This window comes from Gossypium raimondii, chromosome 8 (assembly GCF_025698545.1).
Source record: "Gossypium raimondii isolate GPD5lz chromosome 8, ASM2569854v1, whole genome shotgun sequence".
In the NCBI taxonomy this organism is placed as follows: domain Eukaryota; kingdom Viridiplantae; phylum Streptophyta; class Magnoliopsida; order Malvales; family Malvaceae; genus Gossypium; species Gossypium raimondii.
Genome location: NC_068572.1, coordinates 45,606,848 through 45,626,901, shown reverse-complemented (window position 1 = coordinate 45,626,901; position 20,054 = coordinate 45,606,848). Strand labels below are relative to the sequence as shown.

Here is a 20,054-nt window from a genome sequence, read left to right as displayed (position 1 = left end):
TTAAACATTAGAGTTTTTCAACAATGACAACTTCCACAAATATCATAAATTCTCTAAATTTCCACATGGGTAATCTACTACATGATTTTAAGGTTCCAAAAATATAAGTTTAATCATACCAATAAAGTTAAGCTTCAAAAAAAGAAAGTTAAAGGCGGAAATCGGCATGCAAAAGAGATGAAGCTTTAATTTGTTTCTCTTTCCGTTATCTTTCCCCACTACTCTATTTGTTTCTTTTATTTTGTTCATATTTTCATTTTCATTTTCATTACATATATATAATTCCTTCGTAATGATTCGCTAACCAAAACTCATCAAATTAATGGACTATTTATTGAAATAGTCCCTTATTCTAATTCCCTTGAATTTTAATACTAATTACTAATTTATCACCCACTTATTTTAATTTAATAATTCAACCCCAACAATATTTATACTCAAACTTTTAACCCTTTAAACCAATTTCACATCTTTGCATTCAATATATATATATACACCATTAAATCTTTAATCCTAAACCTCCAAATTTTAGTTTTCCCGAATCAATTCCCATCAAACCAATTTATACTATTTTCCAGCATTCCCTTAATCACTATAAATCATGATCTAAACTATGTTACATTTAAGTCCCTTGAGATTAATATCAACAAAAATCACCACTCAATTTCACCAAATTAGCCCACAAGACTTATAATTTTACCCATCACCTCAAAGACATTTAACATTCTGAAAAAACCAGTACCTACACTCTTCATGATTTATCAAATCGCTTGGTCTAGCTTCAACAATTTTAAAGGTGCAAAAATTACTAAAGTGGTAGCTCAAACACTTACATATTCACAAATTTAACATCCAACAAAATAACACCAAGCATTTGAATTTCTCATCAATGGAAACCTCTACAAACATCATTAATCTCACAATTTCAACATCGGCAAATTAACTCATAACAGTAAGACTTCAAAATCATAAATTTCATGTAAAAATAACAAAAATTCACATGCAACAAGAGCTCTTGGCCGTGCAACTTCTCCCCTCTTTCCTTTTTGTTTCGAAAAGAAGAAAACTAAAGAAAATTTTTGCTTGGCTTTCTTCTCCCCACTAACCATTATCTCCCATACCTTTTATAACAAATTTTAACTTAATTATTACACTAACTTAACCCATATAATACTTATAATATTTACTAAAACCGTCCACTATCACACACTTATATAAATAATGGCTTATTTATTTAATAAGTCCCTTAATTTAGATCCACCTTATAATTTAATTTAAATTCCCACTTTTATCACTTATTTGATTTAGTCTCTTTACTTTAATTAAACACTCTTTCGTCAAAATTACATAACCAAAAATTTAATTCACTTCTAATATAACTCTGTAAATATTTAATAAAAATATTTACTAATCCGGTTTAGAGAAACGAGGTCTCGACACCTCAATTTCCAAAACCATCGACTTTAGAACCGATACACTTGTACCTTGTCTAACTTTCTAATAATTAAAATTATTAGATCAATCTCAATATAATACTGTAATACATTCATAACTATGAATAAATGATATTCACTAATTCTATCTTCGAAAAACAACATTCTGAAACCACCGTTTTCGACTCCACTGACTTTTGGGTCGTTACATTTTCATTCACAATATATTTAACTCAACTCATTTAAATACAAGTAAGGTTAATTTGAAAACTTATCTCTTTTGACAAGAATTTCTTTTCTTTTGCTTCTCTTCCATATCTTTCTTAACTTCATCACTACCCTTCTCTTTTCATCTATTTTTATTCACTTCCATTGACTAGTTGCTTGCTTCTAAGTTGATGAGCATACTCTCTAAGATCTTTACTACCATTTTCCTTTTTGATGCTCATAGAAATTCTCATGATTTGGGGGTGAAATAGTAGAATTGAATAACCAAGGATCAAACTGTAAAAGAAGGAAATTTTTTTCCTCTTTCATTTGCCATTTGGGGAGGGAAGGATGAGAAAATTCTTCATCTTTCCTTACTTTTATAATATCATTTTATTATTAAAATATTATCAAAATGTCTAATTTATTTATTATTAACATATTATTTAAAATATCACTAACATCATGATTACAATCCAATAGCCCATATTTTATACTTCAAGGCTAAGCAAATCTAATGGCCACAATTCATCCATATGTTCAATGATATTTTGGTAATTTTTCTTAAACTTATTTATTATTTTGCTAAATGACCATTTTGCCTTTGGTCAAATTTTATATTTTCATTTGTCTTTTCACTTTTGGTTTTTACACTTTTAGTCCTTCAATTTTTCAAATTTACACTATAACCCATCAACTTTTAAATATTCACACTTTGACTCCATCACTTTTTACTTTTCACAATTTAGTGAATACTTCAAATTTATATCTCACAAGAATACTATATGTTTTATTATTATTTTATTATTTATTTATTTATTTATTTTTAGACCTTCTCCATTATCCTACCTTCCTCTACTAACATTGATGTACTTTATTTCATTTACTCAATAATTCAATTATACACTTTCTGAATATAACACTTTACAAAATTTAGGATGATGATTTTAGGGGCATTACACATACTCCCCAACTGTGTCTCGTTGTGTAAGCCATTGCAACTTTGCCCGAGCTTCCTCATCGGCATATTCTGGATAAAACTGTCCTTTTAACTCATACTAGAACTCTTCCAAGTCCCAATTTCACTATGCCTTTTATCTGTAGACCTGTTCCACCACCATAAAAGTGCAAAATCAATAAGAAACATGGATGCAGTATTTACCTTAATAGCATCGTCCATGATGCATTTGGCATAGAAGTATTGATCCATTCTCCACAAGAACTTGTTCACATCTCTTGCAAACCATGTCCCCGCAAACTCTTTCGGCTTCGGGACATCTACCTCACAATTGAGTGTTGCACTCGACACTCCTTTATCCACGGTTACTCAACACAAGGCAAGCTCTCCCTCGAGCTCCTTATTCTTGTACTCAAAACCCTCGTCGTGGTTATTATTTCCTCTTTCAAAGCCATCACCATGGCCTCAAAAGCATTGTTCCTCTCGTTAGCTTATTCCTAGTGGAATTCAACGCCTCTTGCATATTTTCCACATTGGTCTTATGAAACTCCAACACAAACTCTTTGAGTTGATTCCTCATTAAATCAAACCCATCTGTATGTCATTCGACCACATTGAGTGTCTCCCTCACATCCCCTATGGACTCCTCGAGATTGACCACTTGTTCTTCTAAAACCGGTAGCATGTCCCTCAATAGGAATGCTTTTCTAGACCTCCCACGGGTCTCCATTGGCTCATTCTGATTGGAAACTTCTTTCGGCATCTCGAGCGGTGCCTTCACAACCTTAGCTCGAATACCAAATGTCACAGGGCTAAACTTTCAGTCTCGCAATTTGTGTGGCCTTAGGAAATTCCTTCACTTCAAATATGTCTAATTCAGCCTAACTCCCATAAAGTGAGGATTTTCGCAGAATTCCTCCAAGACACCAATTTATATAGCAGAAACAACTCAATCCAAAAGAATGCTCAATAGGACAGAATAGCTATAGAAAAACAATGCACAATGGGTGTTTGAATAAATGCTCTCAATTTAGTATTCAACTCAATGAATACCAAATACAACGGATGATTTACAACTAAGGGGGAAACTCTCTATTTATAGTTGAGCTCCCCTCAAACTGACGGTATAAATCGAATTACATTGACGGACGAGATCGAAGCATATCTACAATTAAAGGATTTACATAATCTCCTAGATTACAAAATCAAATCTTATCAGATTACATATCTTCTAAGATTATTTTCCCCATTTACCAAGGTATCCTAATTTTCGATATCTGCTTCATTGGGCCATCCAGGCTTCAAATAGATAGGCTTCTCCATCAGTTCTTTGATTTGAGCCAATTCTCGTGGGTCAAATGAGTCTCATATAACTGATAGACCTCTATTGGACGTATTTTGTGCAATGGTCACAGGCTTTGCACCTTGGCCCATGACACTAGTGTCAACTAAAGAATCCTTTGCTACTCTACTCATGGTTTAGTTGACAATCAAATCCTAACCTCTTTTTTTGTCTAATATATATTATATGAAAATATTAGAGAATGAATAATATTTATCGGAGTTGGACCAAATAAGCAATTGAATAAAGGCAAAAATTGATGAGAAATTAGTGTGGAGAAAGAAGGAAAGCTATTGACCTATTGATAAGTTTATGGTAGTTGGAGATCATGTCCTCAATTTGCCTATCCATATTGTCGTTTATCAAAAGTCATTTGACAAAGCATTGCCAGCAACACTTTCTAATAAAAACAAAATTATCGGTTTATTTGGGAGGGAGAGGGAGCTAGCTGTCAGGCATGTCTGGTCTGGATTCCAACAGGATCCATTTTAGGAACATGGTGTTGCGGAACAATGGCAGAAGGTACCTGCAGCATTTTCTTTCTTAAGCTTCCCCTTGTTTTAGTTTGGTGGTGAAAAGGTCTTACCTACAACACGATTGCAAGTGACGGCAGATATACATATATATTCTTTGAATTTATTTAGAAGCAAATTACAAGAGACTGCTGAACTGCATCAATAATGCTGCGTCGATTACTGTCTGTATCAAAGTGGACTTAAAATCCACAAATTCCAACACTCGTCAAGTAGTTCATTTATTTAGATTTTGACATCTTTCTACCATTCTTTGAATCCCCTAAAACAATTTTACAATTACATTATTCACATTTGGCATTTATGTTTAACACATTCAGATATAAATATAAAATCTAGTCCTTTAAATCACATTTATATTTAATTATTCCTTCAACACTCATAAACATATATGTGAAAATTTTGTGGTACAAATCAATTATTAATATTAGAAATATGTCTTGATCTAAAATATAAATAAATTCTAATTCAATTTAAACCAATTCTACATTTATATATTCTTCTAAGATTTGAGATTCGTACATATAATTATAAACGGTGGTCTTAAACTTGAGTGATCAAGAATTAGAGTCTCCACCTTAATCAACTGAACAAAAAAAGAAAAGAAAAGATTATCTCTACAATTATATGCAATCAAAATTTATTATTTATATTTCGTACTGAATTAAAATTTATTGGTTTATTCTTTTCGTATAATCATGTATATTATTGTCCGTTTTATAGTTAATATTATTTGGATCAAGATAATGATTAGATGAAATCTTCTCAACTATGATTCAAGAATTAAATTTATTATTATGAAAATGTATGTTAACTTTTTTTTTATTTGCGAAATTAAAAGATTGTAGATGATGATAATTATAAAAGAAAGGAATTTGAGTTATTGATGATGACTGAGAGAGATGACCTAAAATCATTGAGAAAAGTTAAAAAAAAAAGTTGTGAAATCTCCTAGGTTTTTAATTTGTAAAGATAAAATGGAGTCTGTTCAACAATATCCTAAAGCTCCCAAAATTAAGCATCTGATTTCGCAATTTAAAGATTTATATATAACTATTTTTTATTAAAAATAAAATTTTAATTAATAAAATGAAATCCATTTTTGATTTGGGAAGTAGAAAAATAATTTCTCAAACAGACTTAATTTGGACTGAAGGGATAAATGGAAGTGCAGAAGATTTAGGGATATATGATATGAAAAGTGGGAACGAATCAAATTCCTTACCTCATTTAGTAGCAATCGAAATTGAACAAAAATCCAGCAACTAGTTCCCATTTTTAACCAAGTCAATTGAAGAATCAAATCAACCCCTTTCATTAATTTCACTACTTTTTTCTTCTTCTTCTTCTTCTTCTTTTTGTTGCAGCACAAAAACCAAATCTTGATCTCTTTTATTTCTTTCTAGAAGCCATTGAAAGAGCTTTAAACTATAAAACCCCAAACCATTAGCCACCTACAAAAACAAAACCCATCCTTTGAAGAAACCAGAAGATTCTCCAAAAACCCTAGAATTTTGTACCAAAGAAAAACTAAATTCTGAATCTTGCAAAGACCTGTCTCCTTGTTTAATGTTAAAACACATTCCATCCACACCAGGGAAATTCAAGATGGAAAAATCGCCTTACATTCTCAATAAATCGAGGTGGCACTGGCATTCCTCTATTATGAAGCTCACATTTTGGTCCTTTATCTTCTTGGGTTTGATCTTCATCTTCTTCTTTCGATCTCCTTCTTCGAATCCCATCCCTCAAGACCCATCTCGCCGTTCTCTCCGTACCCACAACTGGGGTGGACCCGCTTGGGAAAAACGGGTCCGTTCATCTGCCCGTATCCGTTCCCGAAATGGAATCTCCGTTTTGGTTACCGGAGCCGCCGGTTTCGTCGGTACCCATGTTTCGACCGCTTTGAAAAGGCGTGGGGATGGTGTTCTTGGACTTGATAATTTCAATGACTACTATGACCCTTCATTGAAAAGAGCTCGTCAAGCGCTCCTGGACCGCACTGGGGTCTTCGTTGTGGAAGGAGACATCAATGATTCGACCCTTTTAAGGAAACTATTCGAGGTTGTTCCATTTACCCACGTTATGCATTTGGCTGCTCAAGCTGGTGTCAGGTATGCCATGGAAAATCCTAGCTCTTATGTGCATAGCAATATTGCTGGTCTTGTTAGTTTACTTGAAGCTTGTAAATCTGCTAATCCACAACCTGCAATTGTGTGGGCCTCTTCGAGCTCTGTCTACGGGCTTAATAGCAAAGTTCCATTTTCTGAGAAAGATAGGACCGATCAACCTGCTAGTTTATATGCTGCTACTAAGAAAGCTGGTGAAGAGATTGCACATACTTACAACCATATATATGGTCTTTCATTAACTGCATTGAGGTTTTTCACAGTTTATGGTCCTTGGGGAAGGCCGGATATGGCATATTTCTTCTTCACTAGGGATATTTTGAAAGGGAAGACCATATCAATATTTGAGGCAGCTAATCATGGTACAGTCGCTAGAGATTTTACCTACATTGATGATATTGTGAAAGGGTGTTTAGCAGCATTGGATACTGCTGAGAAGAGTACCGGGAGTGGAGGGAAGAAGAAGGGTCCTGCTCAGTTTAGGGTATACAATTTGGGGAATACTTCACCTGTCCCGGTTTCAGATCTTGTGAGTATCTTGGAGAGGCTTTTAAAGGTTGATGCAAAGAGGAATGTTATGAAGCTGCCGCAGAACGGAGATGTCCGGTTCACTCATGCAAATATTAGCTTGGCTCAGAGGGAGCTCGGATATAAGCCCTCGACCGATTTGCAGACAGGGATGAAGAAATTTGTAAGATGGTATCTCAGCTACTATTCTGGTGGGAACAAGGCTGCTGGATAGATTCATTGTTTTATACTGTGGTAGGATCCTCTTGTTCATTATCATTCTTATCATTGTTTTGAACATTTCTCCGTTCGATTATTTGTTGTTTCATATATCTTTAATGATGACCTATAAAAAAAAAGGATGATTTTTTGTGATTAATGGAGATTGTTTGCTGGTTGGGGCACACCTTAAAATCCTCTTTTTACTTATCCCATGGAATGTAATTGTTGGCATTGTAGAATTCAGCATATATGATGATTGGTGAACATGTCTCATTGCTATGTAAATTCCAATTACACGATGTGCCGTCGCCTGCATTGAGTTATTGTGCATTTTCATTTTTAAGAAATGACAAAAATACTAGTGTTTAGGGTTTGAATAACTTGTATTTGTGATGTTTCATTTTTGAATCCATGATCCAGTAGGCAATCCAAACTGACCTTTAGGAAACAGGTCCTCGTACATGGAAAAAGTTCATTTCATAGAAAATTAATATTTTCAGCATGGAAGTGATAATTAGATAATATCATTATCAAACACCAATGGATAGATTATCTTCAATGAGAAACCGTTGGAAAAGATATAGATAAGGAAACTTATCACTTAATGAAAATTTTTACTTTTTCTTCTTTTATGTTATATAATCTTCTGCATTATGTACTATCTTTTAAACCCCAGTGATTTAAATTAATTCTTTTTATTATTAGTTTAGATATTGTTAAATATATTTTTAAAATATTTAACACTTTTCACTTTACCATATTATTTATATTAAAATTAAAATTAATGGAACAAACATTTTATATTCCAATAACAAATCAAACAATTTTTGTAATTCAAATTCAGTATTTATTAAATTCAACATTTAACATATATATGTGTATTTATATCCCTCATGAAAAATGGCGACTTTTTAAGTAAGGATTTAACATACTTCATGTAGCCAAAACAAAATTACAGGGTTAATTAGAAATGATGTATGTATATGAAACAGTGTTTAGGCAGCATTGCAAAAAATGAAAAATGTCTAACACGTTTAATCCCCGGGAGGCATGAAAAAATTCACTTTATCTGCTTTAACCAAAACTACAATTGTACATATTTCTACTGCATTTGTTTCTCAAATGAATGATGAAAACTTTCGCAAATTGTACATTTCCACAATCTTGAGTCTCTAAGCTGTCTTCTAAATGTATTCATGTATCAGATTCGATCAAAACGTGGGAAAATCAAGTATCACCTAAATGGATAACCTATCATGCTAACTCATTCCATGCAAAAATCAAATGAAATTGCTCAAAAGTCGTACTTTGTTCTCCCACTCTTCAAGATGAGGCACAACATATCTGAAATGTCAGCAGAAGAGTTGAAATAGTTCCAAGCCTCGAGCATTAAGCGTTTCCTTGATCCTTTAAAATGAACAACCTACATCCAGTAAAATGAATATTACAATATATTCATACATGAAACAACTTCAGAATAAAATACATTTAAATTTCAGGCTCAGCTAGCAACCAAAATGATCATGAAAGGCTTAAAATACCTTGACATCCAGAGGCATGCCATGAAACTGGCCAGCACCCTCAGGCGGTGTCCAATTATATGTAGCACACGGTAAAAACAGCACTGACGCACCACCGATCTCTTTGATAAAAGCCTGAGCTTTACTAAATCTTTTTGCATCAAAAGAGGCATCGGACTTTATGACCCAGAAAAGGGCCAGCTGATCACCAAGCATTCGGGAAGCCTTCATGTATTTGGAACTATAGACTTCTAATACTTTCTGTAAAAATGTTCTAGCCCTGCAAGAAATTTCACATTTTCAGCTTCTTTAGAGAAAATTCTGATGGCATGATGCCAAAATATCACGAGGAAAGAAAAAGATATTGTTTCTTCTAGGTTCACTACAGATATTGTGAGAGTAAAAAAGGGTCTCAACCTTAAAATACCATCACGTGTACCCCTCACAGCAATAAATCCAGAATTCAAAGGCTGATCTTTGTTGTTCCTGAAGGTAAGAGCCACATGGAAATCTTGGTACTTTTCAAATATCTGACCCAAGTCATCAATTACAGCAATATCTGAGTCCGAAAAGATGAAATGAGTTATACGCCCCTGCTCCTGCGACAGCTTCTCAAGCCTGATGTCGAGAAATGTCTATATAGAAAAATGGCAGTTTGGCAGCTAAATTAGGATAATGTTCTTCATAATTAAACTATAGGTTTAGGGTTTCTACCCGTAGTATAAGTTAACACCAAAGCTTTTCTACCTATATATATCAATACAATGTGCTCTTACAATGTAAGACCTGATTCTTTGAAGCATCAACTTGTCTCGGGAATATTCACCCTGAATGGGAAGTACAGTAACTCTGTTTTGGTGCAGTGAGAAATCAGATTCTGGATCAGTCAGAATAATAACATTGCTCTGAGGCATTCTCACCTGAAAGATTTTAATACAGAACCCCCGTTAAATAGATGCTTCAAAGTAATCGACTCTAGGTGATGTATAACAAATACTCCAGAATAACAATACTCAATAGTTATCAATATCGAAGTTGTTCAATAGTCAATACCTAAGCTCCAAACATAACAAAACTTATTTATATAAGCATCATAAAAGAACATACGTAAGTAAAGCTTGCCTCCTAAATGAATCCAACAACTCCGCTAATAAATTAAATCCTACTTCCTAAATTAGGTATAGAATATAGATTCTTCGAAAACTTACAAGAATGCACCCTATCACAAGGTTTCCTTTAATGAATGCAAGATACAAAATGCAAATTAGAACTAATCCTTTACGTTACAATTAGACCTGCTCGGCCTGCCCGAAAAGTGGGAGGATTTGGGTAAAAATATAAGCCCGAAAAATGGGCTTGAGCAAAAAAAAAAGGTCCGTTTAGAAAGTGGACCGGGCCTCGGATAAAGCTTTTTCGGCCCAGGCCTGGCCCAACCCAGCCTGAATATGTAAAAAAACTGCACTTTTTTTTTGCTGTTTTTTTTTACCTTTTCTTTCTATTTTCTTGTTGTTTTTTTCCTATTTTGCCATCATTTCACCCTATCTTGATGTTATTTAAGTATACATATTTTTTTAAATTTATTTTCAATTTGTTGGGAAACATTTATTTTAATGTTTTTAGTATTTTTTATGTATTATATATTTTTTTAAAAATTAATATAAAAAATTAATACGGGCCTGGGTTTTGACATTTTATCCAGGCCGGGCTTGGGTAAAAGTTTAGCCCATTTTTTGGGACGAAACAGGCCCAGACCTAGCAAACGAGTCTAAAATTTTGGTTGGGCCCAAACCCGGCCCATGATCACCTCTAGTTACAATAATACCAAAGTACATTGGAAGATAAGTTAAAAAGCTCATAGATAACAGAATGTGGTTCTCAACTTCAAGAAATTTAACAGATATCTAGCAGACACTTCCAAAAGGAAGCCAGGTGCAGCTCTATCATGTTTAACTGAAGAGTTACCTGAATGAAGTTAATGAAGACATTCAAAATGGCCATAGATCGCTCTGGCTTACTATATGAAGCATTCCCAACAGTGACCAAGTTTGATGGTTTACCATCTGCAAGAGCATCGGGTGAGTTGTTGTAAATGGTAAAAACAGTGACAAACGCAATACCATCACCGACACTAGAGGGATGAGAAGGGTTTGAAAAATGGGTCTTGTTGAGAGCTTTAACTCCTGCAGTACATTGAAAACATTAGAAACTCGTAGAATACCTCAGCAACAAAACTTAGGATCTGAGGGTTCAATAAAATTACTTTCATTAAACATTCGATTTCAATGCGAACATCATATATTTATGAACAAGCAGACACAAATTAGAAAGAAAAAGGAAAAGGAATTTGATGCCACAAATGTCTACAAAACAGACTCCTAATCACATAAAACAGTTATTATAGCATCTACAGTTTTTAGAAATGAATGCAAGTCTAATGTTCCCTTTATCAAATTAATGTGCTAGCAACAAAAAAATAGTCAAAACCTCGGCATTGCAAACGGTTGGGCAAGCCTTCTCCGGCAGCAGGTCCAAGAACCAGGTGATCAAATTTCCTGGTTATTTTCTTGGGGGCACCATCTCCTGATGAATTCTGAACATCAAACTTCTTCATGTGTTCCTTGGGGGAATCTGTGACTGCTTGATTCTGGTGCAATTCCAGAACTGGAAACATGAAAAAAAAAAAAAAGAATCATTTTGAAGTCTTCAATAACAAACAAAAAGGACATTAGAAGAACCCACAAGTGAATGATTTAGTAGCAAAGAGGAACAACCACCGGAGAACAAATGAGGAAGGATGAAAATAAGTGGGAAACAGAAGAGGAAACGACGCCATCCAACACAAGCTTTCATGCCTTATTCAAACTTTCAGCAATAGATATGATCTTCCAGCGCCAATTATCTTACTTTATCATGGGCTAGCTGCTGCATTATTGGGGGAGGGGGGGGGAGGAATTTTTTCAAATGGCACCTCAAAGAACAGCCTAAGAACGGCTGCAACAAAAATAAAATTGAATTACGAACGATTTGCAGGAATGAATTGTTATAGATTGATCCAATACATGGTTTTTTCAAGCTAAATTTACAAGACCATTAACTCAAACATTTTGGAATCCGTGGGCATTAAGACAAATCATAACAAGAGATTCCAAATTAGAGCTATATTTTTAGAACTTTCAAAAGCTAGAAGTAAATCAATTTCAGATCAGGCATAAAAAAATTCACAAGCATGCCAACAATTAACAATGGAAGCTTGAATCAAAGCAGAAGATGTCATGCTAAGTACAGAAAATAAGCAATAGGAAAAAAAGAAAAAAAAAACTTAAAGACGAGAGGCAGTTGACGATAGAGAGAAGAAACGGAAGAGAAATCCAAACCTGAAGCAATTGGGTTCCTCGGGATGCTATTAAAGGTTAATTTTTTTTTTTTGGGGGGGGGGGGGTGAGTTTAAGAAAAAAGATTTCAATGTTCTTTGAGAGTTCACTGTTTTCCTTTTCCTTACTGTTTTCGCAATATATGTTATCTGATAGCCGGTGTTGTCTCGGTTAAGTTCACCCTCTTTCACCGTTTTGTTTATTAAAATTCAAAATTGGGATTTTTTTTATATATACAGTAAACTATATCAATTTTTATTTATTTATATAAATTTTTGAATTACAATAACAAAGTACAACTAATGTGATTTAAACCCATACCATACCATTGAGCATCAAATCATCAAATGAAATTAAAATATTAAAAGTAGTATTTAAATTATTAATTTTAGTTAATTTCATCTTACATCGAATATAATACATAATACATTTTCATTTAACATCGTACACATTTAATGTCATACATTTTGAGATGAAATGAGATAAGTTAAAATATTAATTTTAACAAAAGAATATATATATATATATAAAAGTATTTAAAGGAAAAATGATATAATTTAAAAGCTGTTTTTGGAATAAGCTCATATCTAATGTGAGTGAAGGAGCTAAGATAAATGGTGTGTATTGATGAAATCGAATTTATATTTAAATATGTTATCTGCAATTAAAACTAATATTGGGTTTGATGTTACAAGAAGACAATTATTTGATTATCAGAGGTGGAAAGGTAGTCATTATTGATGTGCTTCGATGTACCGGTTGGAATTTATCAGTATGCGTTGATATTAACTCATCGAAAAAGACCAAAAGCACATTAAAATAGCCTAAGCACACAAAAAGTTTAATCAAATAACACCCCAAAAGTACATCCTACATACTAAGACAATGGAAATCAAGTCCAAACTTCCATTTCTTTTCTTAATTTAGTAAAAGAGTTCCGACAATATAAAAAAATTAAAACATGAAAATAAAATTTAAATTATGGACACAAGATTTCATGTAATTATATAAAACCGAACATAATATGGATATAAAATGGTAATATGTAAATTTAATGATGTGAGATGAATGTAGTGCAGCTGAGAATTTTGAATATGAACACAATAAAATATATTATATGAATACTTAAATATGTCAAACAAAAACACAAACATGACATAGATCTACAAATTGCAGAAGGTAAATTTCATCATCTGAGATGAATGTAATAAGCCTAAATTTGAAAAAGGATATGAGCACCAAGAACAGAAAACTATCTAAAGCACAACATCAACACCCTCAACATATCAAAACATATATAAATCCAGTTATTAACATGAATACCTCAAACGCAATTATGAAACAAAAACACAACACGATCATAATACCTTAAACACAATTATAACAAAAACAAATCACGACCTTAAACAGCATGAAAAGTTGGAGAAAAATGGATGCCAAAGATGTAATATCAAACAAAATGAACATCTTTTATCAGATCCAATACACTTTGGTCATCACACAGGTTTAAAAGAGAGTAAAAAAAAAACTAATCATTTCATCATCCAATTTTAAACATTTGAGAAAGGTATAGGTTTTCTATCTGGCCATGATTCTATTTTCTCAAAGTACTTGACAGGTACCACCCCATCAAAACCCTCAGTCAATATCACTTTGTTGTCTGAAATGTAAAGCTTCATGCCTTCTGCAGTCATCAAGAAAACAAGGGAAGACAACTTAAGAACCGTAGATTGACAAGAACAGAACGATATATGTTCGGTCACGACTCTAAAGAAAAGTGAGAAAGACATGACTTGCAGTTATTGCTTCGGTTCATAGAATCATCACCAGACTGAAACTTGAAAGAAGCAAGCATGCTCACCTTCCAAAGCTTTTCTAACATCAAGATAGATCAAAATGTTAACATCTCGTCTCATACCTGAAGAGGGTAAAAGATACAAATCATCATAAGCCCTCTACAGCATTTAGATTCACTAAAACTCAATTTATGTTGATTAGTGCTTGTCATTTCCCATTATCGATTAAAATTCACGTTATATATCGGCATCCTAGTAATCCCCTTTCATAGTCTTTAGCATGAATCTTATGGTGAAATGCAGATAACAGACATAATAACACCCCTAAGCAGTTTGTCACATATACAGAGCTGGCATATTAAAAATAAAGAGTAAAATGAAGGAGTTCATATGTCAAAGTTCAGAGGACCAGTAAAGAGAAATTTCTTGATATCTCACCACTTATCACTTCACCGTCACTCGGCAAGCCACTTGAGAAGTGAACATGCAATCTTTTCATGCGCTTCAAACCCGACTCCAAAATTGATTCCAAATTCCTCTTATAGGTTCCATGCACGCAAACTATCATCTCAGGGAAAATCAAGAGGATTATGCAAAATAAAAGGCATAAAGCAAGTCCATAAATCTAAGAGACATGATGTTCTTACATTGCACTTCATCAGCTGAAAGGATTTGTTTCAATAATCTTTCGGACTCAACTGTCTGCCAATGTGACATACAATATCTTCCTTAGAAGTGCATAGACATAAATAAAGATGCTCAAAACAACAGCTAAGAATAATCTAAGGTGAAATTTCAGATAAAGCATGAAGAAATTGATAAATTTTTAAGAAAGATTCATCACCGTGACGGTGTGGCCTTGGTTTGCACGTATCAAAAGCTCCCCATTTTCCTCAAGAAGGCTAAACCGTTGCTTATTATCTTTTCTGACGGCCTACAATCAATAAACATAAAAACCATGAATTTTCTTTTGGCTGCAAAATGAACATTTTCCTTCTCATGATTGTTTATACACCAACATTTTGGAGACCAAGAATCTAAATTACTACTGGTAACAGCTCAAAGATCACTTATAAGTAAACAACAAATAGTATTTAAAGAAGCCATTTTCATCAATTTTAACTACAAAAGTTACATGCTGCAATGATAGAAAATTTCAATCAAAATAGGAAAGGATTCTCAGGATTCAACAGTGAACAAAGACAAGAAATGCTATTACAAATTCTACCTCTTTGATATCATCAACAGTGTGTGACCTTAAAGGGATATTAGCAAATGTTTTCATATTCAGCTTCAGCAAATCTTCAACTTTGACATAACCATCACTTCGCATATTCAAATTCAGTTCAGTAGCCATATGTCGCAGAATTCGTGTCCTAAAAGAAATTAAACCAAAAACAAAACACTAATGAATAAAATCAATTTAATCGTATATAAAATAAATAAATAAAAAGAATTGATAGAATGTTTTAATTTCCAACGCCGCTTACAAGAGTCGACCAAGAGCATCAATTTTGTCCTTGCTGCCGCCGCCGCCACGGCCTCTGGATCTTTCTCGATCATGTTTCATATCTTGACCTCTGCCTCCACTGCCAAATCCACCAAAAATTAAGAGAAAAATTTATTCAAAATGAATAAAAATTAGATTATTGATACGAATTTGCACTCAAATTTGAAAATTACCTTCTATTTGAATGAGCGAAAGAAGAAAAAGAGGAGGACATAGTGTTATTGAGGACTGTGTTCTCCAGGAGATGTAAAGCAGGGAACGTGGAAAGTTGAGAGGGGACAGTTGGACGACGCGTAACGCAACAACGTAAAATTCGAATGCTACCGTTAGTGAGACTAGACCACATATAGGATAGTTTGACGGTATGCGAAGCTTGAAGAAGATGGGTAACAATGGCTGCAGGAGACGAGGATACGGTGCGCTGCGCTCGCGAGCAATGGTCCTTTTGCTACACGTGGCTCTTCCCACAATCTTTTCTGGTTATTACGGTGTTCTATAAAAAGGTTAAAAAGTATTTTTCCCTTTTGCGAAATTTTCCCAATTTTCTTTAGGTTTATAGACTTTAAGCGCAATGGAGATGTTGATGCATCAATTATATTAATATATTTCATCTTAAAATTTTACTTAATTCATATTTGCAAAAAAATTAATCCAAATCATTTTAAATTCACCCATACATTATTTTAAGTTAATATTTAATAATTGTATATATTTTATTTATTAATTTTTATATAATTATAATATTATTTTAATATTTAGATTAAAATTCGTGTTATAAATTATATAATATATAAAAATAACATAATATAAAATATTATAAATTTAAAATCAAACTGGGTCAAACCGGAGCTTTGAATGTTTAAACACAAGCTCTACCTATATTCTAAATGATATAATATTTCTATCCAAACTCTCCCAAATTTAGTTACGGACCGATTGGCTAAGATCTGTCTAACATGGAAGTCAAGTCTGCAAACTTTTGATAAGCCTCCTAATGAACTGTGAGGGTTCTTCAACAAGACATAGCTTATGATATTGTTAATCTCTTGAATTAATGTAATTGTATGGCTTTTTTTATTAAAAAAACAAACTCTCTCAAATTTCAAACTGATTTTTTGACCTAAACGAATAACTCAACCCATAAATAAGTCACTCCATAAACAGGTCTAGGGATCATACCTATCCAAAGTAAAGAGTGTTTTTGGAACCAACTGATTCGGTATAAGTTAGTGTTGTTGGAACCAGCCGGTTAGACCGATTAAACCAAAAGTAACTTAGTCATTGATCAAAACAATAATGTTGAATCATTTTTAGGTTGAACCGTTCAGAATCATTATCAAATCGGAAGCCAGAACCATTTAAACCGGTTCAATCGAATTTCTTGGATTTTAAATTTATTTTTCATACATTTTTAGTTCATTTTTATGTAACCTAATAACCCAACCAAAGAAAAATGAAGAAATGAGATGAGAGAAACTTGACAAAATTATAAAAGAAATAACTTGATGATTGCAAGAAAAAAATCTAAAAGATAAAGAGTGAAATCAAAAGATTGATGAAAGCATAAAGCAAATATCGAACGAAAGAAATAATAAATAATGGAAGTGATACCGAGATAAATTCGTATTTTTAATATATTTATTTTTGGCTAATTAGTAAATTATAGGATAAAATGCTGGATAAAGATTGGTTTTTTCTTATCAGAAATAAAGTTGGTGTGCTGAATTCAAACTCTTACAAAAAGAGACTAAATTGGAACAAAAAGCAAAGAATTGAAAGATTGAGGATTCAAAGATGACTGGATAAAGATTGAAGGGTTGAAGATTTTTTTAAAGTGGCTGGATAAAGATTGAAAGATTTTTTATATTATTAAAACTCTATAATTAGTTTAAATTTGATTTTTAAATTTTGATTTATTTAGTGATAATATTTAGGATTATTTTGGCATTTAATAAATTCTCTATTTTCCCCCCTCCTGCGTCTTTGCGATTCAATTATGTTGTTTCTTTCTTTTTTCTTTCCTTTGTTTTCAACATTTTTGGTTTAATTGTCTTCCAAGGCCTTTCCCCTTTCTACTTTCCACAATTTCATTTAAACCATTTATTTTCAAGCATGATTCTTTCCATAATTAACTAAAACCCTTTATAGCCTTAGCTCGGTTATCACTTCGACAAAGTAATAATGAGATATGAACCCACACTAAATACTTTGCAATTCGGTATTCGATATCTCTCCAGTATATGAGATAGTACAAATTCGTCCCTTAAAGTTGATTCGATTTCAATTTAAAAAGCGCGTGTTGGGTTGGAATCATTTGGCATACATTTGGGAAGTTGAGTCGGCGGTACTATATTCAAAATCCCGCGAACAAATTGGTGTGTTCAATTGGAAAAAGCTAGTTGAATTTCGTCAAGGTAGATAGTGATCGAATTTAAACGACCTACACGATTAAGCCGTTAATTCGAGTTGGGCTTTTCAGATTGCAAGGCTGTCGAAGTCTTAAATTGTGGATATGTGCCACGTGGTTGGAAATTCTACAAGGGTCAATTTGTAGGTGATACCGGGATCGACTATGAGAGGAATTGTTGGCGGTTTGAGGGATCCTCAATTGCTATAACCAGCTTATCACTTGGAAGAGAAAATCTATTTCAAGGATCGATTCAAGATTGGAGTACACTGAGACTAAGGCTAAGCTAAAAAAGATTTTATTTACCAATTTACTTTATTTGCTTAAACTTTTTTTTTACAATTTCGAATTTGTTTTTATTTTATTTTATTTTATTACACTTCATGTTTCCTTATTTTATCTTTATCAATTTAAACCCCCTATTTTTTTATTTTTCAACTTTTCTACGCATAGGTCGTGGGCACGACTGTGACCGCGACAGCGATTCTAGTCACGAAAAAAAGGTGAAATTAGATAACCAATCCCTGTAGATTCAACCCTACTACTCTATATTGCTATTACTGTTATTTTGTCGTAGGAATTTTTATTTGGTGGTTTCGATGCCTATCAAATTTTGGCACCGTTGCCAGGGATTAGTAAAAACTTCTAATTTTTGTTTATTTTCTTTATGACTAGGACAGAATCGAGGACTCTAACATTTGAACTGAAAATAGAAAAGTTGGCTCGAACACTTCGAAGAGAAGCCATTCGATGCAGTAAACAACCACAACCCGACTTTGAAGAATAATCTTACACCGAAGATATTTACTCATCCAAAAATTCAGACGAAATGGCTGATCAAACTATATGTCAACTTGTAGCTGCACCAAATGAACAACAACCGCTATATATAACTTATCCGGTGGGCGAAACACCGTTCTAGTTAAAGTCGAGATTAATACATTTATTGCATACTTTCCGCGGTTTGAAAAATGAGAACCCCCATACTCATTTGAAAGAGTTCCACATGATTTGTCTGAGCATGAAACCAGAAGGAGTAACTGAGGATCAAATAAAACTACGAGCTTTTCCTTTTTCATTAGCTGACTTTGCTAGAGAATGGTTGTTCTATTTACCTCCGGGATCTGTTAATACTTGGACTAATATGTCTCAATTGTTTCTTGACAGGTTTTTCCCAATAGCTCGAGCAACCAAATTAAGGAGGAGTATAATCGGAATACAACAAAAAGAAGCAAAATCACTCTATGAATATTGGAAGCGATACAAGAAGTTGTGTGCAAGTTGCCCACAAGATAGTCTTCCTGAACAGTCATTCTTACAATATTTCTATGAGGGGTTACTCTCAATGAAAATGAAGATGATTGATGCTGCTAATGAGGGGCTCTAGTGAACATGATTCCCCAAATAGCTAGGGAATTAATTTCGACTATGGTTGTAAATTGTCAACAGTATCGAACACCTATGGAACCTACGAAAAGGGCTCATGAGCTAAGTACTCCTTCCATAGTAAATAAGATTGATGAACTTACTAATGTGGTTAAAAATATACTTGCAAGACAGACGAACCCAGCTCAGTTGTGCGGGATTTGTGTTAAGCCTAATCATCCTACCGATTCGTGCCTGATTTTACTTAAAGACACAACTGCACAAATAGATGTCGTTGGGAACTTCCTAGGGCCACCTCAAGATAGAAGCTCAAAGACGCCTTAATCCACCAATAATGGATATTGTCAAAAAGGAAGTTCAAAAGCTACTCGATACCGGGATGATCTATCCAATTTCTGACAGTAACTGGGTCAGCCCAATTCATATGGTACCTAAGAAAAATGGTATGAATGTAATAAAAAATGCAACAGGAGATTTAATTCCCACTCAAGTCCAAAATGGGTGGAAAGTCTGTATAGATTACATAAAGTTAAATTCTTTAACTCGAAAAGATCATTTTCCACTTTCTTTTATTGATCAAATGTTAGAACGTTTAGCGAGAAAAACTCACTACTGTTGTCTTGATGGTTATTCAGGTTTTTTCCAAATTCCAGTGACACCAGAGGACAAGAGAAAACAACATTTACCTGTGCCTTTGGCACATTCGCCTACAGACGGATATCATTAGACTTTG

The 20,054-nt window shown here is 33.5% G+C and overlaps 3 protein-coding genes across 6 annotated transcripts; 1 reads left to right on the top strand and 2 right to left on the bottom strand.

Annotated features, from left to right (window-relative positions):
• The first annotated feature begins 5,604 nt into the window (after nucleotides 1–5,604).
• On the top strand, nucleotides 5,605–7,630 carry LOC105791651 (UDP-glucuronate 4-epimerase 3). Its single transcript, XM_012619823.2, has one exon. It carries the CDS (start codon nucleotides 6,043–6,045, stop codon nucleotides 7,342–7,344), a length of 1,302 nt encoding a protein of 433 aa, XP_012475277.1. The 5' UTR covers nucleotides 5,605–6,042; the 3' UTR covers nucleotides 7,345–7,630.
• Nucleotides 7,631–8,378: 748 nt separating this feature from the next.
• On the bottom strand, nucleotides 8,379–12,368 carry LOC105791652 (uncharacterized). Of its 4 annotated transcripts, XM_012619824.2 has the most exons (8): nucleotides 12,226–12,368; nucleotides 11,591–11,842; nucleotides 11,336–11,512; nucleotides 10,814–11,031; nucleotides 9,628–9,771; nucleotides 9,269–9,486; nucleotides 8,873–9,131; nucleotides 8,379–8,754 (listed from the first exon to the last, which is right to left on the bottom strand). In XM_012619824.2, exons 2-8 carry the CDS (start codon nucleotides 11,682–11,684, stop codon nucleotides 8,626–8,628), a joined length of 1,239 nt encoding a protein of 412 aa, XP_012475278.1. In that variant the 5' UTR covers nucleotides 11,685–11,842; nucleotides 12,226–12,368; the 3' UTR covers nucleotides 8,379–8,625. The 4 variants fall into 4 exon arrangements, with proteins under 4 accessions (XP_012475278.1, XP_052491314.1, XP_012475279.1 ...); XM_052635354.1 differs by lacking the exon at nucleotides 12,226–12,368 and having other exon boundaries at nucleotides 11,591–12,213; XM_012619825.2 differs by lacking the exon at nucleotides 12,226–12,368 and having other exon boundaries at nucleotides 11,623–12,213.
• A 1,273-nt stretch (nucleotides 12,369–13,641) lies between these two features.
• On the bottom strand, nucleotides 13,642–16,032 carry LOC105791653 (uncharacterized). Its single transcript, XM_012619830.2, has 8 exons — nucleotides 15,702–16,032; nucleotides 15,509–15,607; nucleotides 15,247–15,394; nucleotides 14,863–14,952; nucleotides 14,666–14,720; nucleotides 14,457–14,579; nucleotides 14,084–14,140; nucleotides 13,642–13,906 (listed from the first exon to the last, which is right to left on the bottom strand). The coding sequence occupies exons 1-8, from the start codon at nucleotides 15,872–15,874 to the stop codon at nucleotides 13,773–13,775; spliced, it is 879 nt and encodes a 292-aa protein (XP_012475284.1). The 5' UTR covers nucleotides 15,875–16,032; the 3' UTR covers nucleotides 13,642–13,772.
• Nucleotides 16,033–20,054: the final 4,022 nt, after the last annotated feature.